This window comes from Scylla paramamosain, chromosome 16 (genome assembly GCF_035594125.1).
Source record: "Scylla paramamosain isolate STU-SP2022 chromosome 16, ASM3559412v1, whole genome shotgun sequence".
Lineage (NCBI taxonomy): Eukaryota > Metazoa > Arthropoda > Malacostraca > Decapoda > Portunidae > Scylla > Scylla paramamosain.
Genome location: NC_087166.1, coordinates 24,440,225 through 24,457,183, shown reverse-complemented (window position 1 = coordinate 24,457,183; position 16,959 = coordinate 24,440,225). Strand labels below are relative to the sequence as shown.

Genomic DNA, 16,959 nt, shown 5'->3' with positions numbered 1-16,959 from the left:
TACTGCAATTTTCGAGTGTTTTCATGATTTTACTGAGTTTCATTATTTTCAAGGGTGTTTCCATGATTGTAACGGAAGATTTTCAAGGGCGTTTTCATGCTTTTATACTGAGATTTCCAAGATTTTCAAGGGCTTCTTCATGATTATAATGAGTTTCTTCAAGGTTTCTGAGAGTATTTTCATTATCGACCACGCATTATCACAGGAAAAATTAGCCACGAAAGCCACATAAATAATCTCTCTGAACTTTGAAAACTACAGTCCTTATGAGAGAAGAAAGGCTTTTACAATACGAGACTTCCTGTAGTTATCAACTTCCGCAGCATTTCGATAACAAGCAAGGAGGTGGTGGCGTCTGTCTGTTTGTCAAGTTCAGTTAACATAAACAAAAAAATACGTTTGAACATTTTACAATACGAGGCTTTAGTTATCTACATCAGCAATATTACTACGACAACCAAGGTGGCGGAATACACTGCGCCGCATCTTCACAACACTGAAAAAGATTAGTTGAAGCGACACGGGTTTTAAAGGTGATTTTTTTTTTTTTTTTATGGTTCTGGTGCCAGATTAATAAGTTTTGTACATTATTAGCCGGATAAACACTCTTGATAACCCGGCTAATCATCTTTGTGGCCTTTGAAAATAGTCGTGATGAGAGACCAAAGCATTTCTAAATCCACGCTTTTTTTCAGTCAGTCGTGTCAAGAGAGGCGTTTCAAGAGGACGTTTGAGGTTTTTCCTGTTGGGTTTTTACGTGCTGGAGGTTGTTGGTGAGCTTAACACAGCTGCTAGGGGGATCTTTCAGCTTAGAGAGGATGTGTGAGTTACCGCCACCACCATCAGTCATTATTATTATTGTTATCTTCATGTTTTCATTAATTTTGTCTCTCTCTCTCTCTCTCTCTCTCTCTCTCTCTCTCTCTCTCTCTCTCTCTCTCTCTCTCTCTCTCATCTTGGTTGGAGAAAACTACTACTACTACTACTACTACTACTACTACTACTACTACTACTACTACTACTACTACTACTACTACTGCTACTACTACCATTTACAATTACCATCAGAAGCACCAGAATTTCCTGTTATATCACGTCATGATATATTAATGAGAAATCGGTATATACACAGTCGTAAATTACAACTTTCAAGAAACAGAGATTCAAGTTGAGGCAGAAAATAATACATGAGATGAAATGGTAACATAACACGTGGAATATTAGAGGTTTATCAGTTATTTATGAATCCACCATGTATTGTCTAGTATTGTATTAGCAGTAAACACGCTCCCTTTCAAATTATAATAGTTTACTTATGCTTGTATTAGTAATATGAGATTTGTGCTGGAAAATCGAAAACATGATTGGAGAGAGAGAGAGAGAGAGAGAGAGAGAGAGAGAGAGAGAGAGAGAGAGAGAGAGAGAGAGAGAGAGAAACAGTATCTGATCAATAGTATTTATGTATTTATTCTTTATGAAGTATTTATTCTTGCAATACGGATAAACGTGGGCTAGAAATCTGAAAAAAAATGGCTGGTTAAAGGAGAACAAATTACTACTATTTCATTGATAGTATATACGCAGATGCCCCATATCAATTTATAAATGTGTACTTGTGATTGTATTAGCAACATAAAAACTGAGCTGGCTGGATAGCAGGAGAAGACATTTCTCTCCTATTACGTATCAGTCTGCAGGCTTTTCACTCGTATAGCATAGACAATATATAGATGCAACTACTTAAACTGTATTAATTTATTTATTTTAAGTGTCTGTTACTAATATAATAAGAGGTGGAGAAAGGAAGACAGTCAAATATAATAACATTTTAGACCTTTCTTCCATATTACGTCTCAGTCTTTGGGTTACTGGCCAGTATTACTTTGACAATACAGAGACAGGTACTCGCGATAAATTTCAATGTTCATAACTATGCATTTTTGTGTGTATTACCAATATAACACGATATGGAGAAAGGAAGACAGTCAAATATTGTAAAATCCCTGACTTTTCTCTCGCATAACCTCAGTTTTTTAGTTACTGGCCAGTATTACTTTGACAACACAGATATAGCTACTCGTGACAAATATATATGCCTATAACCCACACACCGTGGGGTGGGGACTCGGAAAGTAAGGTGTAGTTGAAGACTAGTCGTCCACAGGATATGATAAGGTGTCCCCCCGTTTCCGCTCGGCTCTACACAAACCATTTTCTCTTAATCTCACTTCCCTTTAACGTTTTCTCTCACACACCTTATGGAAAATTTGAATTTGCCCATTTTCAGATCAACGTCGAACAATTTGGACCGTGGCACCTCATGTAACCATCAGCTGGGGAGTGTAAAGTGAAGACAGACTGGGTGAGAGAGAGAGGGTGACACCAGCCCGGTACAGGACACTCCGAGTATAGTTGTGCAGACAGTCAATGGCGGCGCTGTTATCTGTTGTGTCTGCTGGATTATTTTGGTTTTGAGCCCGAGATCCAAAAAATAATAAAGGCCAGATCAAAGAGTAGCGAGTGGGCGCCCTAGTGAGTGAGTGGGGGCTGGAAATCAGAGGCGAGGAAGGCTGGGCGGTGCAGGAGAGGCAGGAGGGTCGAGGCGGACAGCAGGACGAGAAGGACACCAGTGTGATCCTTGCCCTCACCCTTGGCCCAGGCGAGGTCACCACATGCCCCTAGGACGCGGCTGAAGCTGGACTGAAGCTGAGGTATGCCAAATATTCTCTGTATGTCCTAAACGTATATATCAAATTAAACAGATAAAGATGAGAGATCCTTAGCGATACCTATCAAGTTTTTGTGTATTTTGCAGTAATAGACCAATGTATCACCCATACTGCGTCAGTTACCGCGGGAAGGATGTGCATGGGCGGGATTTTGAAAGCGTAGTGGGTTAATTATACATTTTAAACATGGATACCTGGTCGTCATTAAGATTAAAGGTAACAGTCCACTCCAGGCTGGCGTGTGGCCCTGCAGTGAATTAGCTGTCATTGTGCAGCCTGGCGGGGGAAAGCTCTGGGGAGGGTTTGTATTGCTAACAGGGACTTGCCACGCCCCTTGTCTGCCTGTGCATTGAAGTAGTGAGGTGGTGAGGCAGTGAAGGCAGTAGGTCAGTGTCATCAGGGAAGGTACTGGCCAGCCCTTCCTGCACATCTGGGAGGGCTTCATAAGAAACTTGTGATGTATATTTGAGAATTGGTAAGGTTAAGTAATTCAAAACATATTAAGACCTCTCAGAAAAATTTGTTCCATCCTAGGTTAGTTTTTGTCAGTGTTATTAGGGAAGGTACTACTGGCCAGTCCTTCTTAGACACCAGGGAGTGGTTGAAAAGAAACTGTTGACTTATATTTGAGAGAGAATCAGTTTTGTGTGATTCATTACACACCAAAACCTACCATAAAGAATTTGTTCATGTATTGATTTCATCAGTGTCATCTGGGAAGGCACTCACTAATTGTGTTTCTCGTTTATCCGGCTCCACTCTACTGAAGTGCTCTGCAGGACACTCATATCTTATTTTTCATCACTGATTTGCATAGTTATCCATCAGGTGAAAGATAGTAGTATTGTATATACCTCAGTAATAGTCATTCCATCCTAATGAAAACATTCTGAGAAAAATGTGTACTGGCCTGCCCTTCTTAGACATCAGGGAGAGCTTTAAGGTAAAAAAATAGTGAATTATATTTGAGGGTAAATTACATAGAGAATGATTATGGTAATAGCTTTAGCCTATTAATTTCCTGACACTGATTGTCTATTTCTCAATAAAATCTAACACTTTCCAAAATTGTGATGTACACAATGAAGGGATTAGCAGTGAAATTAATTAACTGAATGAATTAAAACCTGACCTAATCAGACTTTGCCCTCAGATGAAAACACTGATGTTATTTCAGTGTCATCCAGATGTAACCAAATCAGACTTAGCCTGTAGAAAAAAGGCGTAGATAGATGAAGGCTCTAATGTCATTTCATTATTATCCAGATAGGGTAATTCAAAACACATCAAGACCTGTCAGAAAAAAATAGTTTGATTTTAGAAGATTAGGCAAATTTACAGATGTGGATGATAGGTGGAAATAGGTTGGTACGTTTCCTTTAGGGACCACCACGTGTAAACCTGATGTCTTGTAGCTACACTTATTTTTGTATGTTCTTATGTCCTTAAATTAGTGAAACCTGTTACTGAAAACTTATCAGTTGTAACATGCTGGAGCAGTCTTTTATTCAATATGATGCATAAATTTAAGCACAGGGTGTTGTTGGTACCACTTGGGTCATTGAGTCACCTCTAAAATATCTGACTGGGGCAGAGCAAACTTAGAATTATTCAGTGCCATAAAAACTCAATTCTTCCATCTGTCAGCTCAACACAACCTTTCAGATAACTGTCCCCTCTTCTGTGACACTCAACTGTCCCCCTTGTTTGCACTGAACATCCTTGGTCTGTCCTTTACTTATAATCTAAACAAGAAACTTCACATCTCATCTCCAGCTAAAACAGCTTCTATGAAGTTAGACATTCAGAGTCGTTTCTGCCAGTTTTTTTTATCCACCCAGTTGCTAACTCTATACAGAGGCCATATCTGTTCATGTATGGAGTATGCTTCACATGTATAGAGGTTTCCACTCATACCGCTCTTTTAGACAGGGTGGAATCAAAAGCATTTTGTCTTATCAACTCCTCTCCTCTAACTGACTGTCTTCAGCTTCTCTCTCATCAACACAGTGTTGCATCTCTTGCTGTCTTCTACTATTTTCATGCTAACTGCTCTTCTGATCTTGCTAACTGCATGCCTCCCCTCCTCCTGTGGCCATGCTGTACAAGACTCTACTTTCTCTCACCCCTACTCAGTCCACCTCTCTAAAGCAAGAGTTAACCAGTATTCTCATTCATTCTCTTTTCTGGTAAACTCTGGAACTCCATGCCTGCTTCTGTATTTCCTCCTTCCTATGACTTGAACTCTTACAAAAGGAAGGTATTAAGATATTTTTCCTCTAATTTTTGACAATGATTTCTGATTCTGTTTGAGGACTGCCACCTCATTTTTTTTTTTTTTTCTAATTTTGTTGGCCTTGGTTGATGCCTCTCCTACACACCACACACACAAAAAAAAAAAAAAAAAAGTAGGGTGTAGGATATCCTGAGGTGACAGTGTGATGGTGAAGGCTGGAACTGTTTGTTTGCCAGTCATTCCCCTTCCTTGTGATGCAGCACACACCTGCCATGGGTGTGGCTGGGCATCAGATTAACAGTTTGACCTTCTCACCGTGGCATGCAACAGTTCACATTAATATTTATAAGCATTGATGAAAAGCAAGGGATTAAAAAGATAGCTGTTACAATCAATTAGCCAGTATGATGTTTGGAGGTGGCTGTAGAAGAAGAAAGGTCTCACAGTGATTAGTATTGAAGGAAAGATGTGTCAGATAGCATTGAAAGGTTTAGTTATTAAGAGAATAAAGGTGCAAGAAAGACACGAGTAGACAGATACAAAGAAAGGAAATAACAGAAACATAGTGGAATATCAAGTTGCTGGCTGGATACAAGTACATTTTCAAGGGGTACTGGAGAAACAAGAGGGAAGGATATAAGGAAAGTAAATAAAAAGACATAGTGAAGCTTAAAATTGCTGGCTGGATATAAGTGGAATTTCCAAAGGCTGGGCATCAGTTTGTTTAGTGGTGGATGTTGAACTAATCATGACAAAATAGGTCCTAAGATTGTTTTGCCGGCACTCACACTGGTGGGCTGACTGTCACGTACCTACTTCCAGTCTTTCATTCCTTTTACCAGTAAGAGGGACAGAGAGTAATGTGAGATCTTGAATGAGTGGATCTGAAGCGAGGAGTCACTGACTGAATGACTGACAGGTGGACAGACAGACAGACAGACACAGGCAGGCAGATAGATACATAAATGGAGAAACATAAAAGACATACATGAGGACAGACGTGCAGGCAGACAGAATGACGTTAAACTCTGGAACTCTCAGCCTGATTCTGTGTCTCCTGTCTACTGCTGATGGCTAAACTGTTTCAAGAGGGAGGTTTCAAGACACTTCTCATAATTTTAGGTATTCTTTTTTATTATTATCTTTTGGGGCTGGCATCCTCAATAGACTTTTTCTTTTCTTTGCTGTCTTTTTGTTGCCCTTGACCAAATTCCGTCTTATAAAAAAAAAAAATATAATAATCATCCATGCATAAACTGAAGGCCGTCAAATGCTGTGGTGCTGCTCCTTTCCAAAAATTATACTGCCAATTACAGAATCTTGAATGTAGTGAATTAATTACTTAATTTTAGGGTTCTTGTCAGTATATTCCTGGCAAAACTAATAACCTACATAATTCTCTCTCTCTCTCTCTCTCTCTCTCTCTCTCTCTCTCTCTCTCTCTCTCTCTCTCTCTCTCTCTCTCTCTCTCTCTCTCTCTCTCTCTCTCTCTCTCTCTCCCTGCATCTGTAGTTTTAAGACGATTATTTTTTCCCGGTAGATTTTTTAATGTGTTTTAATTTACATGATGGCTGTATAGATTTTGATGTGTTTTAAGTTTACATGATGGCTGTTTGGATGTGTTTAATCCTTTACAGCAATGGCCATCCTTTGCTAACCTTCCTGACAAAAAATTATTTGAATGGAGGCACAGGAGAGAAAAGAGAGAAAAACAGAAGACTGATATCGTCTTTTTTACACTGCAGAAATATTTACAAGAGTCTAACAGGAGTGCCAAAAAAGTTATAGGATTGAAGCAGAAACTTTGTGTAGTTGTGAAAGGGTTGAGATTTGTGACAGTTGTTTCCAGGTAAGTGTGTGAGGCCCAGAGTGGTGGAGCAGTGGGTTCTCTTAGGTGTCATCATCAGGTTAGGTTCAGGTTAGGTTTGTCTTTAGTATTAGTGCAGGTTAGGTTCAGTGGTATTTGTGCGGTTTAGGTTCGATGACATTTGTGCTGGTTAGGTTCGGTGGTATTTGTGCAGGTTAGGTTCAGGTTGGTTTATTTTTGGTATTTGTGCAGCTTAGGTTCAGGTTGGTTTATCATTGGTATTTGTGCAGCTTAGGTTCAGGTTGGTTTATCATTGGTATTTGTGCAGGTTAGGTTCAGGTTGGTTTATCATTGGTATTTGTGCAGCTTAGGTTCAGGTTGGTTTATCATTGGTATTTGTGCAGGTTAGGTTCAGGTTGGTTTATCATTGGTATTTGTACAGGTTAGGTTCAGGTTGGTTTATCATTGGTATTTGTGCAGCTTAGGTTCAGGTTGGTTTATTTTTGGTATTTGTACAGGTTAGGTTCAGGTTGGTTTATCATTGGTATTTGTGCAGGTTAGGTTCAGGTTGGTTTATCATTGGTATTTGTACAGGTTAGGTTCAGGTTGGTTTATCATTGGTATTTGTGCAGCTTAGGTTCAGGTTGGTTTATTTTTGGTATTTGTACAGGTTAGGTTCAGGTTGGTTTATCATTGGTATTTGTGCAGGTTAGGTTCAGGTTGGTTTATCATTGGTATTTGTACAGGTTAGGTTCAGGTTGGTTTATCATTGGTATTTGTGCAGCTTAGGTTCAGGTTGGTTTATTTTTGGTATTTGTACAGGTTAGGTTCAGGTTGGTTTATCATTAGTATTTTTGCAGCTTAGGTTCTTTGGTATTTGTGCAGGAGAGTGAAATTTCTTGGAATAAGTGACAAGTTTCTGGTGAGTGTTGAGGGAATTTTCTGGCAAGTAGTGGATCATGTTGGGCTGTTATTTATTTATTTGTTTTTTTGTTTTTATTGTTATTTTTTATTTACTTATTCATTTACTCACTTATTTACTCATTTTTTGTATGTATTTTATTTTTATCTATTCATTTATTTGTTTATCTTTATTTATTTATTTATATTTTATTTGTCCATTAATTTTATTTATTTATTTGCTCATTGATTTTTTTGTGGGTTAGTGTGGTTGTGTGTCACCTTTAGGAAAGAGAGAGAGAGAGAGAGAGAGAGAGAGAGAGAGAGAGAGAGAGAGAGAGAGAGAGAGAGAGAGAGAGAGAGAGAGAGAGACTGCTCAGAGCTTGATTGCTTATTTTCCCGTGGTAAACCTCCAAGGACACTCTCATATATTTTATTAAAGAGAAACACTCTTCAAATGACTACAGCTTAAAAGAATAACCCGTGATAAAATTTACACTTGCCATTTATGATTGTTTGGTACATGCATAAGAATATTAGTAATTCATAACTGGTTGTTTGTAGTCTCTATATCCATATCCCACGTATTATGGCCTGAAGCACCACACCACACACGCACATACATGCATCATTCACACACTACCCAGTCAGCCTCTATCAGAAAGGGACACACTCATGGACCACCTTACTACGCCCCTGTGGCACGGGCTGAGAGTACTGCTATTGCATTCCCTGCATGTTGCAAGACGCAGCTAAAAGGGATGGAGTGAGGTGGCTAGGAATCCCTTTCCCTGTATCTTGTTGCTATGCACAGACAGAGCAAAACACTTACTGTTGGTATACTTGCAAAATTAAGAACACAGTACACTTGAATAGCACATGTACTAAACAAGGCTGTCTATGTACTGTCTTGCTTGCCATGGTGAGAACCTGTAGTCTCGTGTTTTTAATGTATTTTATTGACTTGAAATTTTCCTTAACCTTGAACACTTCTTAACTTGTGTGCTTCAAAATGTTATGTCATTGTCAATGGCTGGTCTGTCTTTGTTTAACTTGAGACCTGAAGACTATCAGGCAGAGCAGCTGTATTAACTGTGCTGCCACATGTATAGCATGTGTGCCTATTTTACAAAGAGGTTTTGAGAGAAAATTGTGTAGATGATTCTAGAAATATGACATTTTTGTTGTGATGTGCCAAAATATTAATGGTTTGTAATTTGAATTTGAATATATATGGGCAAGAAGGAAAAAACTAACCTTTCTTTATGTTTCTTGAGCGAGAGCTGGTAAGAGTGACGGAAGGCTGTCCCTGAACTTGTTCAGAGGCACTTAAGAAAAGACAAAAAAAAAAAAAAAAGTTACTTCTGTGAACAAAATAGTGTTTGAGAGAAAAGAAGAACCTTTTTTCTTTTTTTATGAGGGGCTGTGTGAGAGGCTGTGTCCTAGGGCAGCAAAAAACATATAGAAGGGCCCAGTGAAGGTGCCAGTCCCTAAAGAGTATAGTCTGAACACGATTATCCAAAATTTGAGAAGTCTCCTGAAACAGTTCTTGTCAAAGGTGTGAGGGATTACAGAAGCAGGCAGGAATGATGTGTGAATGTTGGACTTTGGGAAATGTTGAAAAAAAATAACACTGAATTAATTGTCATTCATTGTCACCTTGTGTGCATTGTCTCAGTGATCTGCCCAGCCAGCCACCACACACTCTGTTCCCTTTACTGTTTGACCTGTGACAAAATACTTCAAAATGGTCTCTTTATTTTTGTTTATGTAAGAGGGGCTGTGGCAGAGGACAACAAAAAGGAGAAGAAATATGAAAAAACTCATTGTAGTGTCAGTCCCTAAAGGAAAGAGCCAAAAAGATTATCCAAAACTGGAGGAAAAGTGTCTTGAAACCTCCCTCTTGAAACAATTCAAGGCATAGATTGGGAAAATACACAAACAGGCAGGGAGTTACATAGTTTACTATACCATTCTGACAACTCACCTGCCACTCTTATGTAACTCATCTCCACTGTACTTGAATGAAGTATGTAGGTATATAAAAAGTGGAGATTAGATAAGTGCAGAGCACAACACCTCACCAAGTAGTAATAATAGGTCTGGGCTCCACGTGTGTATGTGTGTGTATGTGTGTGTGTGTGTGTGAAAGAGAGATAGTTGTTGGGGGCAGGAACTGAGTGTTGGAGACAGGGACTAGCTTTTGGTTCTCCTTGTCCCACACTGAAATTAATGAAAGATCGGAAGTTAGGCAGCGCAGTATTTCATCATGGGGGGATTTAATGCCTATGGAAAATGCAGCATTTCTTGATGAGGGATTTGTTTTATATGGAAAGAAGTAGATACAGAAAATGATACTGAAAATTGAGGGTAGAGTTACTAGTGCAAGAGTAGGTAGCCACTGAGCTTTGATGCAGAGGAAGAAGAGAGCAGGTGACAGTGCTGTGAAGTGCCTCTGTTGACAGGGTTAGGAGGTGCATTACAGAAAAAAATGCCTTTCACTAATCTTTTCTTATCACATTTTTTTTTTCCATGTTCTGTAGTCATGATCATAGCTACATGTGTTGGCATCACATATAGAAAAGTACACCTTCCTGTATTTTCTTTTTACTTATTAATTTTTTCATATTGTGTTGTATTCATTGTCTATATTTTTTTCATGTTGTGTAGCATCATTGCTACAATGTGTGTTGGCATCATGTGTGGAATGTACTCAGTAATCAGGTTGTTAGTGTTGAGTCATTAGGGATCCTTAAAAGAAGACTGGACAGATTTATGAGTGAGGATGATAGGTGGAATAGGTAGATATGATTCATACATTGACTTCAACATGTAGGCCTGATGGCTTCTTGTAGCTTCCCTTATTTTCTTAACTTCTTATGTATAGAAAAGTTGTAACAGAAAAAGCTGTGTTGTTTTCCAAAACAAAGCGTTTCACTTTCCAGGAAGTGTGAGTGTGTGCTGTGCTGAAGGGGGGAAGTGTGGCCTATGAGTGGTTAATGCCATGCCCCTCACCTCTGGCCACTCAGTGTGACCTTGGTGCTCAGCTCAGACATGCTCCTTCAGGCACCTTGGATTCCTGAGTCACTGAACATGCAACCAAGCTACTAGCCCTGCAGCACAGCACAGCACAGCACAGCATGGTGAGGTGCCCTGCTGGCCATGAAGTTTGCCTCATTTATGATAATCAGCCAGATTAAATTTAGATAAATTTAGGCCCATATAATCAGCAGTTTAGGCTCAGTTGTGTTTAACCCTTTGAATCCAGTAGGTGTCTTGTACTCTTATTTCATTTGAGATTACAGGCTTTTACTAAGTTTCAAGTGTGCTGTCTAAAAATCAGTGAGCTGTGTGATGTGTCTATTGAAATTCTTTTTCTAATAGTATCTAGTTATAGTTTCATGTGTGGTGTCCAAAAATCAGTGAGCTGTGTGATGTGTCTGTTGAAATTTTTTTTCTAATACTATCTAGTTATAGTTTCACGTGTGGTGTCCAAAAATCAGTGAGCTGTGTGATGTGTCTATTGAAATTTTTTGGTCTGATAGTAGCTAGTTATAGTTTCACACATGCTGTCTAAAATTTGGTGAGGCGTGAGATGTGTCTATTGAAATTCTTGGTCTAATAGTATCTGGTTATGTACAATCTCAAGTTGGAATAGTCTGATTTTATATGTTTCAAGAAGCCACCTGGATTGTAAGGGTTAAGGTGGACAGTGGAACTTTGGGAGAAACACAGCAGACTTGTATAAAAGTGTTGCTCAGTTTTCAGTATTTCATGCAGTCATATTTTCTCAGTTTTATTTCCAAGGATGTCACATGTGTAGTGGATAAGAAGTAGATATCCAGCACTCTCATTTCTTATTATTCTCACTCTTCTACTCCTTCTATTGGTAAACTGGAATTCCCTGTCTGCCGCTATATTTCCCCATACTTATGACTTAATTTCTTTCAGGATAGAAGTTTTAAGACACTGCTCATAAATTTAGATAATCCTTTTGACTCTACTCTTTGGGAACTGGTACCTTCAATAGGCCTTTCATTTCTGCCTCTTGTTGGGAACTGGCACCTTCAATAGGCCTTTTATGTATGCCTTTTGTTGGGAACTGGCACCTTCAATAGGTCTTTTATTTATGCCTTTTGTTGGGAAGTGGCACCTTCAATAGGCCTTTAATTTATGCCTTTTGTTGCCCTTGACCAGACAGAATCCATCTACATAAAATAATAAAAAAAAGATAAATAAGGTGTGCTATGATCTGGTAACCCTGACATGAAAGAGCAGGTTTGTCAGCTTTTTATTATTATTATTATTATTATTATTATTATTATTATTATTATTATTATTATTATTATTATTATTATTATTATTATTATTATTATTATATTTTTTTATTATTATTATGTAGGAGGGACACCAGCCAAAGGCAACAAAAATCCAATAAAAAAAAGCCCACTGAGATGCCAGTCACCAAATATGGCCTGAAGTGGTAGTCAGAAATTGAAGGATAAGTGTCTTGAAACCTCCCTTCTTGAAGAAGTTTAAGTCATAGGAAGGTGGAAATACAGAAGCAGGCAGGTAGTTCCAGAATTTAGCAGCTTGTCACCCAATGGAGGGGCTTTGAGGCAGACTGTTTCTTATTCTTTTTTGATCTGTCTTCTCTGCTTCATGCCTTGGCCTCCACCTCCAGTAACTCTCACTTTGATATGGCACAATTCACAAGACTAAAGGCAATGTATAATATCTTTTAGAGCATCTACAGGAAAGAAAAGAGGACAAAAAGAGTAGATGAGCTCATAAGTGGCTGTAGAACATGTGGAAAGTGCCTCAGAGGAAGGATTGAGGAAACATGTCACTTAGTACTGAAAGAATTAACTTGTCACTTTGCTTGATACTTAATTTAGTAAGGGTGTTAGTGCCTAACAAGTGGAAAGTGCCTCAGAGTGGTTTGTGATTAAGGAAACATGTCACTTAGCACTGAAAGAGTTAACTTGTCACTTTGTTTGATACTTAATGTTAGGGTGTTAGTGCCTGATAGATTTTAGTAATTTTCCTTATTTTCATATATATGTTCTTGTGATTTATCAACAGTGGATATGAAAACCTGATGACTAAATACTAAATCAGTGACTCACTATAATCAAAAGCTAACATAAGCACAAAACAAGATAATGCAAGTACATACGTCATAATAAAAAATAATCCTTCTGTGTATATTTGGTTGTCTTAAATTTCATGTAAATTTTTGTGGAATCAAAGTTAGTACGAAAAGTAACCATTTTTTATAAGATGGTTATGTGATTTAGTTACATACAAAGTGAAAAGGAAGGGAAATACAGTGTGATAATTGTCAGCACTACAAACAGTGAAGGCAGTACAGTGGCAGGATCCTGACCAGTGGTGGCATCCTAAAGGTTACAGTGAGGCATGACAAAACAGGATGTGGAGAAGTTGTGGAGGGTTCGTGGGAAGGGAACATAAGGGAAATACTGGGCAGTGGATGGATTCTTTAGTATTACTCAAAGGTTTGGTAAGTGCATCACTGTACACTGGATAGCAGAGAGTGCATGGGAGGCCAATATAGATGAAATAGGGAGTAGTAAGGTGCACGTAGATTGGCGATTTAGATGAAGTATAGACAGTGTGTGGATTCTGTAGTGTTACTGAAAGGTTTTGGTAAGTGCATCACACCACATTAAATAGGAAAGTGGTCATGAGAAGGGAAGGCATTGCTGATGAAATAGGGAGTGGCAGAGAGCTTGTTGGAAAGGGATGTAGATGAAATTTTGAACAGTAGATGGATTCTCAAGTTTACTGAAAGGTTTGGTAAGTTCATCACACCACACTGGATAGCAAGAGGGTGCATGGGAGGACAACATGGATGAAACAAGGAGTAGCCGAAGGGATGTGAGAGGGTTATTGATGAAGTATTAGGCAGTGGGTTGATATTTTTAGTCTTCTGGAAAGTGTGAGGTTGTGAAGGGAAAAAAAAGTTAAAGTGGCTGTATGTGGGAAGAGTCATATGTTGGAAGAGTGATGGGGTTGTAGGTGCAAGGCAGGAGACCAAGAGGAACACCAGAGCAAAGGGGAAGAGAAGTTGAGTGAATGAATGTTGAGTAAAGAATTTTTGGTTAAGAAAGAAGAAGAATTAAGTGAAGGAATGTTGAAGAAGGAAGGTTGGATAAAGAATTTTGTTGGTTAAGAAAGAAGGAATATTGAAGAAGGAAGACTGAGTAAAGGATTTTGTTGGTTAAGAAAGAAAAGAATTGGTGAATAAAAATGTGAGGGATAGACTGTGTGAGGGAGGACTTGAGGGAAAACAATTGCTGGGGGATGATGTGTATGAGTGGGCCTGATAGAGGAGATCTGTCAAAAAACATTCACTCCACATAGAAGAAAAGATCATGATATGTCTTCCTCTGAAAATGAATTAGTTGCTTGATGACAATTTACTAAAAGAAGTCTGAGGTTGTAATGGGAATGGAATAAAAATGGTCCTGATGTTTTCCTCTGAAAGTACCTAAAGTCATCTGTGATTCAGATGAAATATTTGCATGTGATAGAAAGAGTTCCCCTCATTTGCTTGATGGCAGTGTGCTGAAAGAAGTCTGAGGTTGTGAAGGGCTTGAAATAGAAATAGTCATGGCGTATCTTCCAATGAAAATGTATTTGTTGCTTGATGGCAGTTTACTGAAAGATTTCTGAAATTGTGAAAGGAATTAAATAGAAATGGTCGTGATGTGTTCTATTGAAAATGAAGTCAACTGTGATTCAGATGAGGTGTACAAACTTAGTATAAATGGTTTCCCTCTGTGCATTAGGTGCATTAGTTTGAATTTGTTGCTTGATGGCAGTTTACTGAAAGACAGCTGAGATTGTATAGGGAATAGAATTGAAATGTTTGTGGTACGTCTTCAACAGAAAATGAAGTCAACTGTGATTCAGACGAGATGTGCAAATTTGATAGAAATGTTTCCCTCTTGTTGCTTGATGGTAGTGTGCCAAGCCAGTCATAGGCACTTTGTTTGTATCAGTAACCTCCTCTCAGACTCATGCTTGCTGCACATTGGTTTGATCTTGTTGGTCTGTATTGACTGACAAGTGACACGAGATGTTGCTGGTTGAGGTACTGCCGCTGTCTTGGGTGTTCCTCTGTGCCTCTGTTGTGTGATGGATGTGTTGTCCTGTGGGTGTGTGGGTCTGTCTTGGTTCTTACTTATTTACTTATCTTCTTGTGTTCTTCTGACTTGATATCGAAGGTTTGCACATCACCTCAGTGGGCCTTTTTTTTATTTATTTATTTATTTATTATTTTTTATGTAATATATATATATATATATATATATATATATATATATATATATATATATATATATATATATATATATATATATATATATATATATATATATATATATATATATATATATTGTTGCCCTTCACTAGTATCCCACTTACATAAAAAAAGTAATCACTGTCTAGCTCCAAAAGGAACTCTCTCTTTGTATGGCTTCACTAAATCATGTTGAAAAGCTGCACTGAAGTGTGTATCAGAATGAACAAATCTTCATTGCTTCAAATATCAAATGTCTCTCTTTTTATGGCCTATCTAAATTGTATTGGAAATTGTACAGAGGTGTGTATCATAATGAACAAACCTTCAGATATCATAGCAGGAAAGGATTATGTAACATTCCGATCTCTCTTCTTAGTGCATATTTAAACTATGGAAAAATTGTTTTAAAGAGTGTATCAGAATGAACGGATCTCCACTAATGTTTCAGGTGTCATAGGAAGAAAGGATTACCAAACATTCCAATCTCAGTTATTTCTGAGCTAAACTGTATTTAAAGTTGTACTGGTGTGTATCAGAATAAACAAATCTTCACTGTTTTGTTCCAGGTATCATAGCAAGAAAGGACTACCAAACATTCCAATTTCTGTTAGTGCCTAGCTAAACTGTATTAAAAATTGTACTGGTGTGTATCAGAATAAATAAATCCTCACCATTGTTTCAGATATTGTAGCAAGAAGGACTGCTACAGCAAACATTCCAATAGCAGAGCAGAGCGGCTTCACACTCAAGGCACAGGCTTGAGGTGGAGTGAGCCAAGTGCAGCCCGAGGACCCGCCAGGACATGGAGCGAGTTGAGACAGGCCGCCGTGTGTGTGTGCTGGTCCCGTGACACTGCTGCTGTATGAGACTATGAACAGACATGAGCAGATGATGTGTCTTAGTGCATGGCTGTGTGAGACTCTGGTGTTGTACTGCAGGTGTTGGTGATGCTGACTGGTGCTTGTAAGTAAGGCATTCCACACCCTCAAACACACACCACACATCTCTTGTTGAATCGTTAGATTAAAGTGGTCGCTTCTTCACCACCATTACCCATACTTAAATCTTCACCAACACCACTGGCACTATATCCACCATGGGGGACGTGGTATATGTGTACACGGCGCGCCAGGAGTGCCGGGGTGCCAGTGCCAATGAGCCGGGCATGGAGGCCAATGATGTGATCCACGTGTCGGCTGAATTCCTGCAGAAGCAAAAGATGGTGCCGGACTGCCCCAATGGCTGGCTGCTCGGCACCAACATGCGTACCCGACAAGAGGGATACTTCCCAGGTGAGGTGGGCATGGCAGGGTTTGGGGAGGGCTGGGCATGGTGGTATATGGCATGGGAAGATAGAATGGGGTAGGGTAGGGTGTGGTGGGATTAGGTGGGATAAGGTATGTCATGGTAGGGTAGGTAGGGTAGGGTAGGATAGGGCAGGGTAAGTTAGGGGAGGGCAGGGTAAGGTAGGATATAGCAGGGCAGGGTAAGGTAAGGAAGGGTAGGATAGGGTGGGATGTGGCAGGATAGGCTAGGACATGATAGGGAGATCAGGGCAGGGTGGGGTAAGGTATGGCAGGGCAGGACAGGACAGGACAAGAAGGTTGGGAGAGGGCAGAGTAGGGCAGGCTGGGCTAGGACAGGGCAGGGTGCAGTAAGGTAGGACAGGGCAAGAAGACATCCTCGTGTGAAGGGGGAGGGCAGAGTGCTGGAGTGTGCAAGGGGAAGTGGTGAGAGGACAGCAGTAAATGGGTTTTCATCTGCCAAGGTCATCCAGTTGTGGGAAGTTCTTACAGGCAAGTTGATAAGGAAGATCATGATGTGGTGAGAAATGAATAAATGTTGAGACAGGACCATTGGATCATGAGGTGCTGGAAATGAATGAATGAACTTTTTACATCTAATCTCACTTTATTACAGTTCAAAGCCTGTCATTGGATTGGATGTCATTATTACA

At 39.3% G+C, this 16,959-nt stretch overlaps 1 protein-coding gene across 9 annotated transcripts in view; it reads left to right on the top strand.

Moving 5' to 3' along the window:
• The first annotated feature begins 682 nt into the window (after positions 1-682).
• LOC135108168 (uncharacterized) overlaps positions 683-16,959 on the top strand; it is a 168,510-nt gene continuing 152,233 nt past the window's right edge. For 3 of the 9 annotated variants that reach the window (XR_010272167.1, XR_010272166.1, XR_010272165.1), the window contains exons 1-3: positions 2,101-2,711; positions 10,618-10,820; positions 15,685-16,294. Coding sequence is in view for 6 of the 9 variants with exons in the window: in XM_064018927.1 (XP_063874997.1) it covers positions 16,099-16,294 (196 nt within the window). In the remaining 3 variants the exon portion in view is untranslated. Of the gene's footprint in view, positions 823-2,089; positions 2,712-10,617; positions 10,821-15,684; positions 16,295-16,959 lie in introns of those variants that run through there. The other 6 variants (XM_064018927.1, XM_064018928.1, XM_064018929.1 and 3 more) reach the window with 6 other exon arrangements.